The 20,013-nt window shown below is 41.2% G+C and overlaps 1 protein-coding gene across 14 annotated transcripts in view; it reads left to right on the forward strand.

The window, feature by feature from the left end:
• PPFIA3 (PTPRF interacting protein alpha 3) overlaps nt 1-20,013 on the forward strand; it is a 511,511-nt gene that overhangs the window by 197,106 nt on the left and 294,392 nt on the right. For all 14 annotated transcript variants that reach the window (XR_011922901.1, XR_011922900.1, XR_011922902.1 and 11 more), the window contains one exon: nt 17,812-17,895. Coding sequence is in view for 11 of the 14 variants with exons in the window: in XM_072427377.1 (XP_072283478.1) it covers nt 17,812-17,895 (84 nt within the window). In the remaining 3 variants the exon portion in view is untranslated. The remainder of the gene's footprint in view (nt 1-17,811; nt 17,896-20,013) is intronic.

The following is a 20,013-nucleotide window of genomic DNA, read 5'->3' on the forward strand; positions in this document are numbered from 1 at the left end:
ATTCTGACAGACCTGTAACAAATGGTGCTGCATGTATCATGCATTGGGGTGCAACTTTAACAAAAAAACACTGCATGACTTTTTTGTGTGCACATGCATGCACCATGCACAGCACAACGCAGCTCAGTGTGGCCACACTAAAGTGGTCACATAGTTGTGAACGGGGGCTTATTTGGGGAATGGAAACAGAATGAGCCCTAAATAGAAATCTGGATATATTCTCATTCTAAGCACCATTTGGGGGAAATGTCCTGGGCTGCTTTTTACTGATCATATTTGCTAAGTCTATCTATGAATAGTTGCTGCAGAACAGGTGCAGGGAGGCAACAAAAAGCAGAAAACAACTCCAACAACTCCAACTCTTTCTAATAATCATAAAATATGTTGTTTTACCTGTATTTTTGGGGTGCATTCCTCGGCTAGGGTTGGTTAATCTGAACTATTTGATGGTTAGTGATGAGCACATCTTCAAAGGTTGGATTCAACCAGGCTTTAGTGAATGTAGAACAAATTTAGTGAATGTGGTACAAGGTCGCGGAGCCCAAATCTTAGCAAATTCTATTGAAATCTATTGGGGTGATTTCCGCTGTTAAAAGTTTGGTGGAATATAAACAGACTTTTGTTATAAATGGGCATGAAGAGTATCATGATGGACAGGTAAGCAAAACATGTTATAAAAGTACTATACAACAGGAAGAGGGTCCTTTTAATGTATCTTTAAAAGTAAAATGGTAGAAAACACCATTCCCTTAAAACACATGCTTGGGAGATGTCTTTAAGCTGTCTGTGGTGTTACACCATATTTTGGATATTATTAGATATTTAGTATATGTAAAGTTGCTCATAACTGCAAAATATGACTTTAAATGCTATTGGAGTAAGTCAAAAAATCTGGAGTGCAAATTACAAAAAAGGTAAAAATGCCTATTCCAGGTGGAAAAATCTCTATGGGTAGTTTCTATATTAGTTAAGTCTTAATATATATTATAATAATATATTATATTATTACTATATTATATTATATTAGTCTTAATACTTGTCACAAATACCTTTACCTATTTTTTTTTTACTCACACTTTTGAAAAAAAAATTATTAATGGAATTCTAATTCATGGAATCTCAGACAGCCTGTATTCATTTTTTAAAAAGTTCACCTCTAGGTGTGCTGTTGGTGGTTGTGGTGCTAGAGTGGTTGTTTGTGGTGGTTCAAGGACTGATTTACTTTTAATTAACATCATTCATTCCACACTGGTGTCAGACCACATATATTGCTTTATATTTGCAGCAGTGTGATCCTATCTATTTCATTCAGTTTGTTTTCCTTTTTTTTTACACCTTTCTCTTGCTTTCTAACCTTCCTCTTTCTTTTTTTGCCTTTTTTTTAACCTTTCTCTTTCTGTCTTCCAGACCAACACAAGGTTAAAGGTTAAAGTTTTTAATACTAATTGGAATAGGTTGCCTGTCATGGGGGACACCAGGTTGGGGTATTATTAGAGACAGATGTTGAGTGTCACAGTGCTGCAAGGCAGGACCATGGACCCTCTGTGTCACCAGCTCAGTTGGCAGAGTCTAAGCAGCTGCTTGGTTTTCACCAAAGCCTCTAGAGGTGAGAGTGTTGCGCTGCGGGCAACATCCAGGTTGCGGCCCCCATTCACGCAGAAGCGGGTGACTGCTGACAGGCAGAAACAAGGCGTGGTACCAGAACTATGGACAAAGAGTACTCAGACAAGCCAGCGGTCAGGGCAAGCAGCGATAAGGAGTAGTCAAGGTAAAGCCGAGGTCGATACACAAACAATTAGGAACAAGAGAATCAAACAACAGGGACCTAGAAGCAGAGCCAAAGGAACTCTTTGTTCATGCAACTTCCTGTTGCCATTCACTTCCTTTTAGGGGAAGACCATGTGATGGATGGAAGCCACGTTAAATAGTTTTATAGTAGGTTAGGTTGAAAAAAGACATAAGTCCATCAAGTTTAACCACTAGGGAAATAAACATCCCAGATATAGGGAAATATATCCCAGATATAAAACTGTATAAGACATAGTTGGTCCAAATGAAGGCAGAAAGAACCCTGGTACAATTTGCTTCAACAAGGGAAAATCCTTCCTGATTCCATGAGGCAATAGGGTGTTGCCTGGATCAACAGTCTCTGTTATCTTTACTTTAAATCCTTAATACCCACTTATATTCTGTGCTTCTAGAAATACATCCAGCTTTTTCTTAAAGCAATCTATATTAGTTGCTGAAACTACTTCCTGAGGGAGCCCATTCCACATTTTCACTGACCTTACAGTGAAGAATCCCTTCCTTATCCGGAGCCTAAACTTCTTTTCCTCCAAACGCAAAGAGTGCCCTCTTGTTCTTTGTAACAATCTCAAAGTGAATAATTGGGAAGAGAGTTCTTTATACGGACCATTTATATATTTATACAGGGTGATCATATTCCCTCTTAAACGTCTCTTCTTAAGGGAGAATAAATTCAGTTCAGCTAATCTCTCCTCATAGCTGAGCTACTCCATTCCTTTTATTAGTTTAGTTGCCGTTCTCTGCACTCCCTCCAATTCCACAATGTCCTTTTTGTGAACTGGTGCCCAAAACTGGACTGCATATTCCAGATGTGGTCTGACCAATGCTTTGTACAGGGGCAGGATTTTGTCTCCATTTCTGTGGTCTATTCCTCTTTTAATACAAGAAAGTACTTTACTTGTTTTAGATATTGCAGCTTGCCGTTGCATGCTGTTAATAAGTCTTTGATATACCAGAACCCCCAGATCCTTTTCCATTTCTGACTCCCCCAAATGTATGCCTCTAGACAGTATGACGCATGCATGTTGTTAGCCCCCAGGTGCATACCTTTACATTTATCCATATTAAATGTCATTTGCCACTTGGCTGCCCAATCGAACAGTACATGCAGGTCTGCTTGTAGATTATAGACATCCTGTATGGATTTAATTCCATTACATAGTTTGGTATCATCTGCAAACACAGAAATGGTACTTTTAATCCAAAACTCTAAATTATTTATAAAGATGTTAAACAGTAAAGGTCCCAACACTAAACCCCAGGGTACACCACTAATAACCTTAGACCATTCAGAGTATGAATCATTAATTACAACTCTCTGGATATGGTCTTTAAGTCAGACAGATTGACTTTTCTAAACCTATTGACCCTAACATGCATATTAACCATCTGTGGGGTACAGTGTCAAATGCTTTAGCAAAGTCCAAGTACACTATATCAACTGCTATTCCACTGTGTATCTGTTTACTTACTTCGTCATAATAAGAAAGTAAATTTGTTTGACAACTTAAGTCTTGCTTTAAGCTATGCTGACTATAACCTATAATATTATTTTCTAGCAAAAACTCATTTATGTGATTCTTTATCAAACTCTCTAGGACCTTTCCAACTATGGACGGTAAACTAACCCGTCTGTAGTTAACTGGTAATGACTTTGCTACCTTTTTGAAGATAGGAACCACATTGGCCTTACGCCAATCCATCGGTACCATGCCAGTGACTAAAGATTCTCTAAAAATTAGAAAAAACTGAGCTCAGCTCCTTGAGGACACGTGGATGTCCTTGTGCTTTGTCAACCTTAATTTTGCCCAACTGTTTCTCAATCATATAAGTTTTGAGCCATTGTGACTCATTTAAGGCAGTGACTAGGGATGAGCGAGAAGGCCTCTGACAGTTTAGCAAAAATTTCCTCGAACTTCCAATGGGTCCAGGAAATTTCGGCAGACCGATTTTGCGTTTAATTCTATTAAAGTCAAGGGGCCAACTTTAAACCTTAATAGCAAAGACACATTAGAACCACCAAATGTGCTAGGTATGTGTAGGAGAACAGTGGCAATAAGGGAAAAATACAAAAGATTCAAAAGAACTTGTGGTTTTCCAGAAAAAAATGGCAGGTAAAGTGGCAGCAGGCAAATAGGATTTTTGCGTTATGGACAGCGTACAGAACGCAGAATTAACATTAGGACATTAAGAAAGGGTGGCGCTACATGTGAACTCAACCCACTACCAGCAGTCTCTGCCGTCAAAACAGCAGAAGACCGCATTGCTAGCTGGCATCATGACCTGGATGACATGTGTTAGGAATGCCACCCATAAAGTTGTGGAGAAGTAACGTGGTGACATTAGGCAAAATTGTGGAGGACCAGACACGGAGCGTGGGCCAGCAAGAGCAGTAGAAGTGTGTGGCCTCTGGTCAGCTATCGCCAGGGAGAGCGCATTGGTAACTGGCATCTAGAGCTTGGTGTAGAGCATCGTCAATGCCATCCAGAAGTGTGTATTACAACTTTAGTGAATGGAGACAGGTGGCAGCAGCAGCAGCAGGAGGAGGCGGTGGGCCCCGAGACAGAGCAGGGACCCCATTGGTAACTGGCATCTAGAGCTTGGTGTAGTGCATTGTCAATGCCATCCAGAAGTGTGTAATACAATTATAGTGCATGGAGTACTGACAGGCGGCAACAGCAGCAGCAGGAGGAACCGGTGGGCCCTGAGAAGAAGCAGGGAGTGCACTGGTAACTGACATCTAGAGCTGAGTGTAGTGCATCGACAATGCCACCCACCCAGAAGTGTGTAATACAATTTTAGTGAATGGAGTACTGTAATACAAATATCTGAAATTTGTGATTAAACGTAGAAGGGCCAGACCAAGATGTTTTGTGCGTGTGGAGGAACTTCTGCACCTTCAGGTTCAGTACGTGTGCAAAGCAGGGCACATATGTTATGCGGCCCATGCACAGCCAGGCAACGTAGTGTGCGACAACAGGGCCAACCTTGTGGCCGCCCACAAGGTTGGCCCTGTTGTCGCACACTACGTTGCCTGGTTGAGCTGGGGGGTGTCAGCCAAGCCTCAAACTCTCTGTGCAAAGTGGACAAGAGTTCTCTGGTGGTGTGACTTTTCTCCCCTAAGGACACCAGTTTTAGCACTGCCTGGCAATGCGTGTGCTTGAGGGAGCCGTAGAGGCATGCTTGCTTAACCACAATGTCCTCCGCTGCTGGCTTTTCAGGAGGAGTGTCGAAAAATGAGAGGTTGACGGTAGAAGGAATGCAGGAAGGGGAAGGAGAGGACTGGGGTGGTTCATGCTTTCCCATCACACCCCTCTGCCTCTTGCAGACCACCACCCACTGAGCTATGCAAGGCCACCCAGTGAGCAGTGAAGGACAGGTATTGTCCCACTTTGTGCCTGGTTGTCCAACTCTCCATGGTGACCTGGATTTGGCTGGACACAGAGAATGCCAATGTCCGGGAGAGGTTTTCCATTACATGTGCATGTAAACTGGCTACAGCTGTGTGGGAGAAGTGTTCCCTGCTTGGTATATTCCACCGCCGCTCGGCACTGGCCATAAGGTCACAGAAGGGAGCCGAATCCACAATGCTGTACGGCAGTAGCTACAAGGCCAAAAGTTTAGCTAGACATGAATTGGGTTTAATTACTCTTTTGTTGGTTGGGACCATAGCCTGATGACTTGCGCAGAACTCCGGTAGAGTGGGCTGAAGGGACTGGGAGACAGGGGAGCTGAAGGGGTCACTGGAGTACCCATCTTGCGACCACAAATGTCATCTGACGCCACAAAACCTGCGGGCAGAAGCTGATATTTTCTTGCAGCTGGATGTCTGGCTGGCACCAACATCCTGAGACGTACTGGCAATGACAGTTGGAGGTCGAGAAGGAGTCAATGCAGGTGGAAAAAGAAACGATGACATGGTTGCACATGGTCATGATATGGTCAAGAGAACACAAGTACTGCTCCCACTTTGGTTTGTGGTTCTTGGGCATGTGGGAAAGCAGGGATGTTGTACCCAAATATGATTCGGCCTGTCCTCTGCGAATCTGACTGTGGCACAGGATGCAGATTGCTAGGCATTCGCCATCGTCTTTTAGCGTGAAAAAGGACCACACTGGAGAGGTGCGTGCAACCACTTTGCTGCTCTTTTTCTTTGCCTGCCTCTGCATCTGCTGGGTGCCCTGTGTCTGCTCCAGCTCAATCTCCCCCACGGTCACATCATCTCTGACTGTTCCCGTGCTTGTGCCCACTTGCCTGTCTCTTCTGTGGGACTCACATGAGGCAGATTTGCGGCCCCATCCATCCCCAGTATGTTGCTGCTGCAGCCTTTCCTCTGCGTCTGTTTTGGAACTGCTGCTAGCCCTTACACATAACAGGTGACATCACGGTCGTCATCATCATCCTCATTTTCATGTAAGCCAACGTCTGCAAATACAGCCACTGTTCCAGAACCCTCGCCCAGCAAGTCCTGACCACACCCTCCAAGGGTCTCAAAGTCTGCCTCCTGCTCGGAACTTCACACTGACAGATCCTTAGGCTGTTCGTTAAACAACATGGAAGAGTCATCGGGAGGTACAGGCACATTAGCCACGCTAACATATGTGTTTGCTCCTGTCACTGCTGTGCTGGTTCCTGCTGCTGCTGCAGCAATTGAGGCCTTTGAGACCCAGTCCACAATCCTCTTCACATGACAGGGCTGTATGATTGTATTCCGCCCCTCAATACATCTACCAGCATACTGGTGCTCCGCACACTTCTCAGACCTGTTTGAAAACTTGTGCTGCTGCCTCCAACAGTTTGCTGCTGCTGCTGTCCTACAGTGGCGGTCTCCCGGGGAGTATGCCCCTGCCAGATGCGGCAGGTCACCCAACACCACGCATTCCTCTTGGTCTACCTCTCATCTTTTACTTTTCGGGCAAAAATGCACCTGTACCAAATGGTTTTTTTGGTAAATAAGAATAGGTATCAAACACTGAAATATCTGTATTTTTTTTTACAGTAGGCCATACATTTCACTGAACCAAACAGTCTTCTTTGGTAAATAGGAACAGGTATCAAACATTAAAAAAAACTATTTATTTTACAGTAGGACAGAAATTTCACTGTTACCAAAAAGTCGTCTTTGGTAAATAGGAACAGGTATCAAACACTAAAATATCTGTATTTATTTTACAGTAGGCCAGAAATTTCCCTATACCAAACAGTTCTTTTTGGTAAATAGGAACAGGTATCACACACTAAAATATCTTTATTTGTTTTAAAGTAGCACAGAAATTTCACTGTACAAAATAGCCTTTTTTGGTAAATAGGAAATGCAATTGATTGTGCTTTAGTGAATGTACAGTGTGAAAAAAGATGACTAACAGTGTCTTCCACAATTGTACCTTCAGTGCATGTGCAGTCAGTGAACAGCACCTAAGAGTGTAATACACACAATATAACTTGCACTAAATGTGCTGACTGCTGACAATTTAACAAAACTGACTAGCTAGTAGCTCATGTAAATGTAAATGCCCTATAAAACACTGGACTATCCAGCTAACAATGAACTAAGGAGGCTTCTACACTGTCCCCATCACACTACACATCTCTCCCTGCATCTATCCTCCACACAGTACACAATATGGAGTGACTAACCCCTCCCTCCTTCCCTGTATATATATGCCTGCGCTCCGATCTCTCCTGATTGGCTGCTGGGCCTTGCTGTGCATCCTGGTAGGAAATGATTCACTTCCAGCCGGGATTCCCCCTGTCATTTTTCACTGTTACTGCCCCCTGCTTTTTCCTTCATTAGTTCAATGAGAACACGACCTCATGGCGAATCACAAGGCTGTTCTCGCTTACATGTTCAGTACACGGGAAAGGCCCGATTCGTCGCAAAATCGAATTTAAAAATCTTGCTCGCTCATCCCTAGCAGTGACATTGCTATTACGAATTTGGACTTGAGCTCTGCCATTTTGCTTTGTGTACACAGAGCTAAAAAAAGTAGTTAGTAAATCCGCCTTTTCTTCATCCCCAGTTACAAACCCAAAGACATTCTTTAAGGGGCCTACATGCTCAGATCTAATCTTTTTGCTATTAATATATTTAAAAAATTTGGGGAGATTTGCTTTACTTTCCTTTGCTATCTGTCTTTCATTTTTGAAGTTTTACACATTTTTTCTCCTTTTTACATATTTTGGTAAATTCTTTATAGTTTTCAAATGATGAGTAGAGGAATAGAGTATAAATTCTAGACATTGATTCCCAGGTACACATGAGCTGAATGGGGAAAGCAAGTAGATATTGTGTCCCGACGCATTTCGTCCTATATGGCTTCCTCAGGGGACTCGCAGACATCAAAAGTGCAACTGTATGCAAAAGACAATCCATGTATTGACAGCTAACTTCAATATATAAGGCAAGCAAATATACAATTGTATCACAATATTGAAACATGCATACATTTTCAAATAATTCTTTTTGTGTGTGTAGAGTATCAATTGTCCAATAAATCTATACAAGTAAATTGTGTTGATCAATGTAAAATGGTTTTCTTAGCTACCGCTGAAAGTAGCGGTGCCAATCGCCTTGCTCCCCTGGCAAACCGGACACCCGAAACCACCACTAACCCAAAAAACTGCCTGTTCAAGAGTGAAGGGTATATAGTTCAGCAAATTTATATGAATATAATTAACCAATTGATACCAGAAATGCTTAAAAACCAGGCATTCCCATATTTTGTGATAAAGAGTTGCCTCATGGGCCCCACACTTAAAACATGTATCCCCATCCAAGAGTCCCATACAAATCGGCTCTCTGAGGGGAAATATAGTTTCTATGAAAAAGGCGAAAAAACATTACTCGGTACCGCTGGTACAGCCTTCCATGATACCTGGTACATCTGTAGGATTTTTGTGACAGATAAATTAGGGAAGTGCTTCTGCCATTTCGCCATACTAGCGGTAGAGTAGTCCTAGTCATTTCTTAGAAAATTGTATAGTTTGGAAATAGCTTTGGAAGAAGCAGGGGGGTTAGTGGCATAGTATCCAGGGGGTTATGCCAGTCTCGTGGAGCCAATACTCTGGCTATCCTTGAGGTGTACACCCTTACTTGAATCAGCAAAAAAAATACTATTTGTCATAAAGGGGAATTTCCTCTTCAATGTAAGCCCTATAACTTCTTGGATCAGTTAGCATCTGAACAGAAGTGAGGCCCTTGTTGGCCAAATTAACCAACAATGAAGAGGAAAACCAAGAAGTAAATTCACCATTGCCTGAAAGTGGAAGATACAAGGAAGTGTGAGCGTTAAGAGATTCTGCTTTGCGCAAGAAGAGCCACTGAGAAAAGAATTGCCATTGAGAAAACATTAGAGGGTATTTTGGATCCCCTCAGGCAACATTTCTTTATGAGTATGTAGAATGGCTAGGAGGTTCCAGGGGATATATAGTGAGAAATCTACTTGTACTTTTATATAAAAGGACGTCCCATGTATCCAATTCTTTATTATACGTAGTAGTGCAGCTTGGTTGTATAGGGCCACATCTGGCAAGTTTAGCCAACCATTTTTCATGGTTTGTTGTAGAATCATACGATTAGCCACAGTGTGTTTACTGCCCAAATAAACAATCTAAACAAAACATTTATTTGTTTTAAATCTTGGGGTAGTAAGAAAATAGGAAGAGTTTGGAATAGAAATCACAACCTGGGAAAGGCAATAATTTTGATTAATGCCACTCTACCCGTAAAAGAAAGTGTGCGGGAGGCCAATGATTTAAACCCTCTTTTCATTGATCGAATGGCTTGCACAAAATTCAAATTATAGATTTTCGCAGGGTTTTTAGGAATCAGCACCCCTAGATATCTAAAATGGGACTTTGCCCATTTAAATAGATAAAGGGAGCTCCAGCCAGGTTTATGTTTGGGAAACAACAAAAGAGCCACAGATTTATCCAAATGTATGGTGTATCCTGATATTTTGTGAAATAACTGAAAAGTATTCATTATAAAAAAAGAGAATCCTTTGGGTTTGCAATGAAAAAAGTATGTAAATCACGTAGGCAGTAATTTTAATTTCTGTGAAGCCAAATTTTATTCCAGAGAACCTGGGGTCTGCCTCAATCGAAGTCGTAATGGGTCCAACGCAAGGTTAAATAATAATGGAGACAGGGCAGCCCTGTCTTGTTCCACTATACATAGTTATGGGCTGTGAGAGGTGATTATTTACTAAAAGGTGCGTAGTAGGATGATTGTACAAAAATGTTGTGTATGTTTGAAACCATTTGCCGAATTGCCTATGTTCAAGCAATGAATGCAAATAGGGCCAGAGTATCTTATCAAATGCTTTTTCAGTGTCAAGACTTAGAAGCACATGATTCTAACTATACGGAAGCATAGTTGCAGCTATTACCGTTCTTATCAGTTTTGAGATAAGTCGATTTCTAAGGAATCCCAGTTGATGATTGGTTAACAGGGTTGGCAGTATTGGTTGTTTTCGACTAGCCTAATTTTTGCCATCACCTTGTAATCTGTGTTAAGCAGAGCAATTGCTCTATAGAAAGAAGGACATTCAGTATCCTTAAACAGCTTGTGTAATAAAGAGGTGTGAGCTTGAGTAAAATTTGGAAAGGTATGTAAAATTTGGAAAGGTATGTAGAAAAATATGTTTCCAATGCTTAAAGAATTCATAGTCTGATAGTCTATCTATCTGGACCTGGGGTTTTACTCAGTGGAAGAGGTTTAATAGCCCTCGCAACCTCCTCCATATCGGGGCATTTAACTGCTCTTGCTGGGACAATGATAGAGTTGGTAGATCTGCCTTCTGCAGGTAAGGCGTTACATCAGCTTCCTCTGGGAAATGTGCAGAATAAATTTGTGTTTAGTAGTTTTCAAAAATAAAAAGAATTTCTGCCTGTTAAATAGAATTTGGAGCCAGATCCATCTCGTGGGGTATGGATAGAACATTTGGGTTTTTGGGGCGATGCCAATTTGGCCAGCAGGGGGCACGTTTTTTTTCCCAGCGGTAGAATTTAAATTTGGAATGTCGAGCTTTAAGTAACGCCTTAGCATGTAAATGATTGTTTAAGACCATTGCAGCTTGCAACTAGGCTCATCTAGTAGTACCTGTGGGGTAATGCACATGTTCACAGTGTGCCGCCGCAACATTGTCATGAAGTGATTTGCATAACATCCTTTCCTCTTCCCTTTGCTTGATCACATAGGATGAGATTTTGCCCCTCGTGACAGCCCTTCCTCTTTCCCAGAGTAATACCTGATCCTCCCAGTGCATGAATGTTGTCATCTTGGAAATTAGCCCAAGATGTAGTTAAAAAGGATTGAAAAGCTGGAGAGGAAGATAGTTATGTGGGGACGTGCCATCTTGAGGATTGAGTATGCAAGTTCCACCCTCATGGAGACAGGAGCATGATCTGATAAAAAAATAGGCTGATACAACACTTTAGAGATTTTGTGAAAAAGGATGTTAAGGAGTGATATTAAAGAGTGAGCAGGTAGTACTGTAGATAATCTCCTTTACCAACAGATAACTCGGATCCATCTGAATGTCAAGTAATTGAAAAGTCAATGCTCTTTGAAAAATTATAGCTACCCCTCTCTTTTTCTTGATGTAGGAGGAAGCAATCACCTCTCCCATCCAAGATCTTGGGAGACGCAAAGTATCTCCCTTTCTTAAATGTGTTTCCTGTAAAAAGGTGACATCTGGGTGAAAGGAGCGCAATTGGGAAATTCACTTTGTGATGTTTAATAGGGTGATTGAGGCCTCCCACATTCCAGGCTACTAGACTGAGTTCCCCCTTAATAGTAGGATGGCGGTCAGGTGGTACATTTAAGTCATTCCTGATTTCCATAAATTAAAATGTAAAATCTATCAAGCTGTACACATAAGTGATGGGTGGAATTGTCCCAGGCTATTCTACCCATTTGAAAAAAGTAAAAAGCAACATGTGTTGTATAATAGACAAACCTTGTGTATCTCAATGGAGCAGTTCAGAGATTAATCATGAGAATATATGCAAATAGTTCACCAAACATATTTCACTGATAACCATTTTTTTTTTAAGTAAACCTAACGTTGTATTATCTTTCCCTGTGTAAGGGAAGGCACCAAACTTAAGCAATCTTAAACTATATTCAAAATGTTTTGCCAATGATCATACCAAAATCACCAAAATAACTAAACATGTACATATAGAACGTTGTTTCCACTTAGGTGTTAGCATAACCTATGAATGTGAGGATAGTAAAAACCAACATTAAAAATCTTGCCATTGTACTATGCATTTGTTGCAACAAGTACTGTAACATTAGGTCCTTTAGTAAAAAAAAAAAAAAAAAGATTTGTGGAGCAAAGTCCTAAAAACAAGGACAGCTGGTAATAGTTACAATCCAGTTGGTTCATCTGTAGTGGATGGAGATAATATTTCTTGCAGGCCTGATAAGTTAGACTCCGGATCTTCCAGTAATAAAGTAGTTCCATTAATCGTGACCTTCAGCTTCGCTGAATACAATAGAGCAAAGCGGATTTTTTGCTGAACAGGAAATTTGCAAGCGGGAGAAAAAGCCATTTTTTGCCGAGTTACAGAGGCTGTGAAATCTTGGAAGATGGGAATTTTGTACCCATTAACCTGTAAGGAGACAGATTTTTTATAGATAGGATACGTTCCTTATTCAAAAAAATTGAAGAACTTCGCGATTACCGCACGTGGTCTGGCATTAAAAGCACGTTTCTTCAGGCCAAGACGTTGTATGCGTTCTATCATACGTGATGACAGTGGCTCCAGATAGGGAGCACGCATAAGATCCACTGTAATAAATTTCAGCAGTATTTATAAGTCTCTGGAATCCCCAGAAAGCGAAGGTTAGAATGACGGTTTAGATTCCCCAGGTCTTCATATTTTTCTGAGAGCGATGACAATTGGGTTGATTGTTTAGAAAAGGTGTATTGGTGTGCCTGAACTTGGTCCTCCAAGTTGCTAACTCTTTGCTCTAGCTCCGTTATATAGCCAGTGTCATTAGAAATTTGTTGGAGGGTTGCATCGAGTGAAGACTGCAAGGTATTAAATTTTTTATCAAAGTAAGGCAGTAAAAGGTTGAAAACTTCTTGAGCCATAGAAGAGGGGGGGGGGGGGTGTTGTGACCCTGGTAATGCAGGTTCTGAATTGGATATGTCCATAGGTAACAAGATAGGATCATGTCCTGTTGAAGAGTGTGTTGGTGAGTTAGCTGGTGTATTATGCTCAAGAGAGTGTGTTATTACCTTAGCCTTATTTTGAAAGGCCCATGATGCCAGGGGTAAAGAGGGTTATGTATTTATACATCCCCCAGTAAAAATAGCTTTCCGGAGTCACCTAACACCACTAATTGCAAAGTATCCACATGTTTTTCAAAAGAGTACAAAACTCTGTTGCCCGTTTATGAAGAGGCAGGAAAATGTTGGTGGGAGGAAAGGCAGGAAAGAGGCAGGAAAATGTTATGTTGTATTTAAATGTTTTTATTGTGTTTTTCAAAAAGAATAAATTGACAACAGCAATGAAAAGGATGATAATACCAATATTACCAGGTAGACAAACATGCCTCATCAACTGACAGATTACGCAATAACATTGTTTTATGAAAGTTAAAAAAAAAAAGGAAATTGCATATTACTGTTATACACCACCCTTCATGCCCCAAGGCCAAACGGATGAGGACTAGGGTGGAGAAGGGGGAGGGACAAGGGGGGAAGGGGGTAGACGACAGAGAAAAGTCACCCATCTAGTAAGATCTGTATTCCTTCTAGGGATCCCAAATAGCATCAAATTTTTCTAGAGTATTATAAGGTGTGTTAGCCTATTGCTAACCAAAATCCAGTCCATTTTTGTGAAAAGAGGGTCTAGCAAAATCAAATTAGATTTCCACGATTTAGCCAAAGTGATGCAGCAGCCAACAGAATAAGTTTTATCAGTTTCAAAGAATGTTTAGGAACCCCCACATTTACTAAATAAAGCACTCTCCGGCATACACTGTACCTCCTTCTATATAACCCCCGGAGATTATCCAGAATACCACTGACCAAAAGTTCTGAGCTGTAGGGCAGGACCACCACATATGAACCATGGTGCCTCTGGCATCACAACCCCTGATGCACATAGGGGAGGTAGAAGGAAGACATTTAGAAAGTCTATCCGGCATCAAGTACCAACTAAGAATGAATTTATAATTAGCTTCTACTAATGAAGAATTGAGCAAGATTTTAGATAGAGAGAAGGCCTCTTCATTCCAATCCTCTTGGGTCCAGGAAAGCCCTAAATCATCTGCCCAACCCCTCATGTAATTCAGTGTGTGCTTTGTGGCCACCAGAGCTGGGTAAATTATCGAAATTTGACCTTTGGTGTCAGCAATAGATCTACAGGAACTTTTGAATGGAGTGGAACACATAGGACGAGGGGCTGTTGAATCTTGGAACAGACAAATTATTTAATTTGTCGATATCAGAGGTATTCCTGTCTCGGAAGATCCCTTTTACTGACCAAATTGAATGGATAAACTTATCTTTAGCCTTCTTCCTTTGAGTCCAAATTTTAATTAGTTTACCTCTAATGTACCCCTAATCCCTCCCAAATATTGGCAGGAGATGTATCCTCCAGGTGATCAACTAAGAAGAACACAGCAATCAATCCCACTATTTCTTCATGGGACAGGGGATCAGTTAAGAGGCTTTCATTAATTCTCCAACGGAATCATGGTTGGTAACCTTTTAGGCCCCCCATACCACAACTACAAGATCGTTATCTGACCAAGGTGTGGACAAAATCCAAGCCTTGGTCACCTGGGGAATCAATCGGGATGTAGAAATATATGACCATACGGGAATATAAATTGTTAGCCACTGAAAAGAAGTGTAGTCCCTAGCCAAAGGGTTCATCTCCTGCCAAATATCAATGAGATCATACTGTTTCAATAGTATGTTTTAAATGTATGGCTTTTCTTCGGAAGGTAGCGATATCTAGGCATGTTGGTCTTGTCCAAAACCTGATCCAGTGCCAAATTAAAGTCTCCCATGATAAGTAGAGAGCCCTAAACCTTTGAAGCAATAACGAGAAAAATAATTCAGCTGCCCTTCGTTAGGGGCATAGTATGAGGCTACCGTCAGAAAGTGACCTTCAATGGAGCCAGTAACTAATAAATATCTGCCTCCTGGATCTCTAACCACTTCTTGGGAGAAAAAATTCAGATTCCTCAAGAAACTGATCATAACCCCACATTTCTTCTTTTCTGAGTTTCTGTTTGATGAAACAGTGGAAAACTCTTGTGCAGGAAGTGGGGCATAGAGGAGCGAGAAAAGTGAGTCTTTTGTAAGGCCCCTGGACATTGTGGGAAAGTGCTACCAGTGAGGAAGGGCCTCCCATACTTTTAACATCCACTTTTGACCATCAAAAAATACACAAATGTGTAATCGAGAGCAGAGTCCTCTAGGCGGGAGGAGCACTGGGAAGGAATCCTGGTAACACTGAGGAAGAAAAACACAACCAAAAAGACAAAAAAAAACATAAAAACCACAAAAAAACTTTTCACATAATCTTAGTACAATTAGGGGAACTCGGTCTGACTCCCCAGCCTCCGGACCAATCCAAGTCGGACAGGTGGGAGCCAGCCCAAGGTCCATCTGCAAAAGGGACCAGAAGTTGTCCCAAGCACACCGGGATACAGAGGCAGGGTTTGAGATATGGTCGAACATTTAGTAAAAACTATTAGGCATTAGAGAAAGACATCATAATTCAAAAAATAAAGACCCAAGGATATCAATCTTAAACAGTAAAAAAAAATGGACGGGCACATCTCACTGGGAGAACCGTCTTTCTGGAGGAGCATAATAATAAAGGCAAACTGCAAGGCAGTGTTGACCCTTCATTCAGGTAGGCTTATTGACATGTTTGGTACTCTCTTTAGACTTGTTCCAGAGGGGGCACAGAGAAGCAAACTGGAAACTGGACCTCTGATGGAGCTGTTTGAAGAAAGTTAGTAGGAAGCAAATCCAACATCCACAACACTCTTTTTCCTTCCTCAAAGGTAGAAAAGGAGTAAGTCTTGCCTTGTATCCTGGCCTCTTGCAATCTTCATTAGAGCCTCTTTAGTGGAAAAGTAATGAGGTTTAACACTTATGTCCAGAGGAGGACCATCTGGCCTAGGGGCAATAAGTGTTCGATGGGCTCTATCAATTTCAAGCTGCGAGTCCGGTATGTCAGGTAACATAGCTTTGAGGAATTGCTTGACTGCTGCTGTAACTTCCTTGACAGATTCAGGCAGCCCGCAAATGCAGAAGTTGTACCTGTGGGTGCGATTTTTAAGATCATCAATTTTGAGTTGTAAATCATCCAGTTGTGTGTCCAGTACTGATATCTGATGTGTATTCTGAGAAACTCTTGCAGTGGTTTCATCCATTTTCTGCTTAATTAGGTCTAGCCTGGAACCTAAGCTTCAAAGGTCTTACCTAAGGTCTGATGTAATAGTAGCTGAGCTCTTAACTAATTCTGATTGAAGTAAAGCTGCTAAATGAGAGATCAATCTAGCTTCCCCAAGTAGTGCGGCAGGAGAATCTGCAGGAAGATCATCCTGTGCTAGGGAAAGGAATCTGTTACTTGTGCATGTAGGAGCAGAGACGCCTTGTATAGGAGACTGGTCTCTATCTTTCATGCCAAGAGAGCAGGGGCTGCTGACAGGAACCATGTATTTAGAGCACGATGGTACATATATGTGGTCAGGAGAGCAGGCTTCCACCTAAGGCTGTGCTGGAGATGAAGGAGGAGAATCACTAATCCACCCTCCTGCTTCCGATCCCCGGCTCCTACCTGGCCTCTGAGGCATGCTGGTGTGAGTCTGCGTAGAAACAGATAGGGCCGCATGACTGGAATTCCTGGCCGGCAGCCATCTTGGGCCAAGGCTTAGGAGTCTGCGGACGAAGAATTGGTGTGTTCAAAGTGCCACAGTCATTTATGTCAGGCACCAGGAGGAGTTAAACTTCATGTCTACATAAAAGGGAAATAGGGCTGTCTTCCTTCCCTGGCCAAATTACACATTTTGCCACATTTATAACATATGTTGCCATAATTCCAACATAATATACTACTATTACTATTTTTCCTTCCTTTTTTGTACGTCTCCCTACCACTGTTTTTACTGACATTCTCTTTTCTTTCTGCATTTGTTCGATGTCTATTTGAAAAGTTTATCCCTTATTGCAGTGAAAATCAGGTTTATCCATTCTAGGCAGCTTGTATAAAAATGTGTCCCAATTGGGCACTTAGTCCAGCCATTCATGTTTCTTGTACTGTGGCCTGCATATTAGGGCTTCCAGATTTATTGCTGCATGAGCCACCATATCTTTACACCTCCTATAATATTGCCTTGATTTATACATATTGATTATTTGATAATGCCTGATTTACCCCTACCCTCTTTCTTACTCTTTTCCAATTAACCTGTTCTCCCAAGTGTGAATGATCTTTAGCCCCAGTTGGGTCAATTTGACCCCTTGTATTTAATGGAGAATTACATGTTTGGCATATATATATATTCCATCCCATCCTCACCAATAATGGTTTCAATCGGTTTCAATCACTACTACTATGTCTGGTTAGTTACACTGGGAGGAAGATAACCCCTAAATCATGTTCTTCAAAAATGTTTCCTTTTTCTTTCTCAGGTATGGGATGTTCATTGCTATCTGATGTTTAGCCAACCAATCTAATTACTAGTCTATTGCTACCGGCATTTGGTGGCCCTAATGTCTCTGATGTTTCCATGGTATGTGTAGTATATTAAATATATTTTTATTTGCACATTTTTTGGCTCTTTACATTCAGTGGTTGAATTGAAGCTAACAGAGTCCCCAAATAAGTCCTGCACTGTGGCCCACTGTTGGCTCTGTCCACCACTAGCGACAGTGGAGAGCTGTTTGGTGCTGAAATAAATTTATCAACAAATTTCCACTGAGTTCATCTTCTGTCCTTTTTTCCTATCTCACCAAGGCTGAAGAGCGACATGGAAATTTTGAAGAGAGGCTCCGCCAGCTTGAAGCACAATTGGAAGAAAAGAACCAGGAACTTCAAAGGGTAAGTAGCAAATATTTTACAAATAAAATACTTGCTTTATATCATAATGTAATCAATTTGTTTAAAAACCAAGAACCTCAAAAGCTACTTGAGTGTCCAGTCACAAAAGTTATCTATTGTTCTTTGAAGTTATTAGATTGTAGGATTTTATGGCTACCTGTAGTATAAGTACACTGTGCATTGAAGGACATAGCCTTTCGTTCAGGAACAAAACCAACCTGATCAATACCCACATGTTCCTGGAAAAGAGGAGAGAGTCTGTTGGCAAGCACCTTAGTAAAATATTTAGGAGAACCCCCAATGAACTCAATTTTGTCATATATATATATATATATATATATATATATTGTGACAGTAAAGGCTTCAGGGAAAGAGAGAATTATTAGGTTTGGATAGGTTAAGGGGAATTTGATCAACAAGAGGCTGGAGGGAATTTGATAAGCAAGAGGCTGGGGGGAATTTAATTAGCAAGAGGCTGAGAGAGAGCCAGAGTGGATTCCAGGCTGAGAGAGAACCAGAGAGGGTTCCAGGCTGAGAGAGAGCCAGAGTGGATTCCAGGCTGAGAGAGAGCCAGGGTGGATTCCAGGCTGAGAGAGAGCCAGAGTGGATTCCAGGCTGAGAGAATGCCAAAGTGGATTGCAGGCTGGGGGAGAGCCGGAGTAGATTCCAGGCTGAGAGAGAGCCAGAGTATTCCAGGAAAGCCAGCGGCCAAACAGTACTACAAAACTGTGAGTGGAACAGTACTGATATATGAATGTTTTAGTAAGAGAGGGCACCTAAGTGAGGTAGCCAGAGGCCCAGCCGGGCTACTGTTTATTGTTTTGGTGTAAAGCTGTGGAGTGTGCACACTAAACAAATACAAACTGATGTTATTTTGGAGTTTTGGAGTCTGCTGCCTCTAATCTGCCCTGTAATCATCCTGTTACCATGAGCAACCCTCAGTAATCTATCACAATATATATATATTGTGACACCAATGCAGGATTGGTGGTGGAAGGAAGGTATATTTGCCCAAGATTCCTCTCCTATGTGAAGTAGCAGGTGGAAGACTCTCACCTGCGAGGTAATTAATGCAGCAGCACTGAGGGTGGGGATATAACAGAGCCAGGAGCTCAGTCAGTCTCTCTCTGCCTGGGGACACAGAAAGTTGGTAAAAGTTGGAGTAAAAGGTTGCTGAAAGTTTTATTTTGAGCTGACAGGGAGAAGCCCTCCAGCTGATAGACAGGTACGTCGGATGTATAGTAAGTGCCGGACAGGCAAGGTTTTCTTTTGCTGTTTTGTTATTTTATCTGCAACCTTCTAATAAACCTGGCTACCAGTCAGCTTAACACTTATACCTCAGTGTGTGATCTGAAAAGGATGAACCAGACAAGTGTCCTTTGACCCCCAGCAAAGGCGATCCCTTTTATATATATATATATATATATATATATATATATATATATATGGTATAGGGTAAGTCTGACATACAAACAACAAAGGTTAATTGAAAGTCGAAGCCTGACGCGTTTCACAGGAAGACTTCAGGAAGAACACAGGAAGAAAATACAGAAGACTCCTATAACTAAATCAAAGCAAAAAGGTCAAAGATAGAAATATATTTTAATGTATGGGTAAACTTTATTTACAATATAATAGTAGTTACCCTTTGTTGTAAAAAGGAATGAAAATCAATGTCTTGGAACTAATCTTGAAAACAGACAGATATATGACCAGGTTAGGTTCTTGATCCAAGGGAAACATCTAGGTTGCATGGATGAAGGAAACCTAGATGAATTATAGAAATAGTAATATAGGGGGGCACCAATATAGTTTTTTATCCAAAAGATTGTTTGAGGTAACATTTACTGAGATAAAAAATGATTTGGCCTTTTAAAAAGGATTACGTTGGGAGTTATACTGAGGAAAACTTAAAAATATCCTTCCTTATTGGGGAATCAAAAATTGGAACACAGGCAAAATAGAAATCAATGCTGATGGTTTTAGTCCACCTGAGAAGATGTATGGTGCCAACATGGTAACTGACCGGATAGATGATTTTCCCATTTGTTATTGCATATACATGTTTACATATCCTTTTTCTAAACTGTCTTTTAGTCTTCCCAACATAAAAACAGC

This window comes from Pyxicephalus adspersus, chromosome 11 (genome assembly GCF_032062135.1).
Source record: "Pyxicephalus adspersus chromosome 11, UCB_Pads_2.0, whole genome shotgun sequence".
NCBI lineage: Eukaryota > Metazoa > Chordata > Amphibia > Anura > Pyxicephalidae > Pyxicephalus > Pyxicephalus adspersus.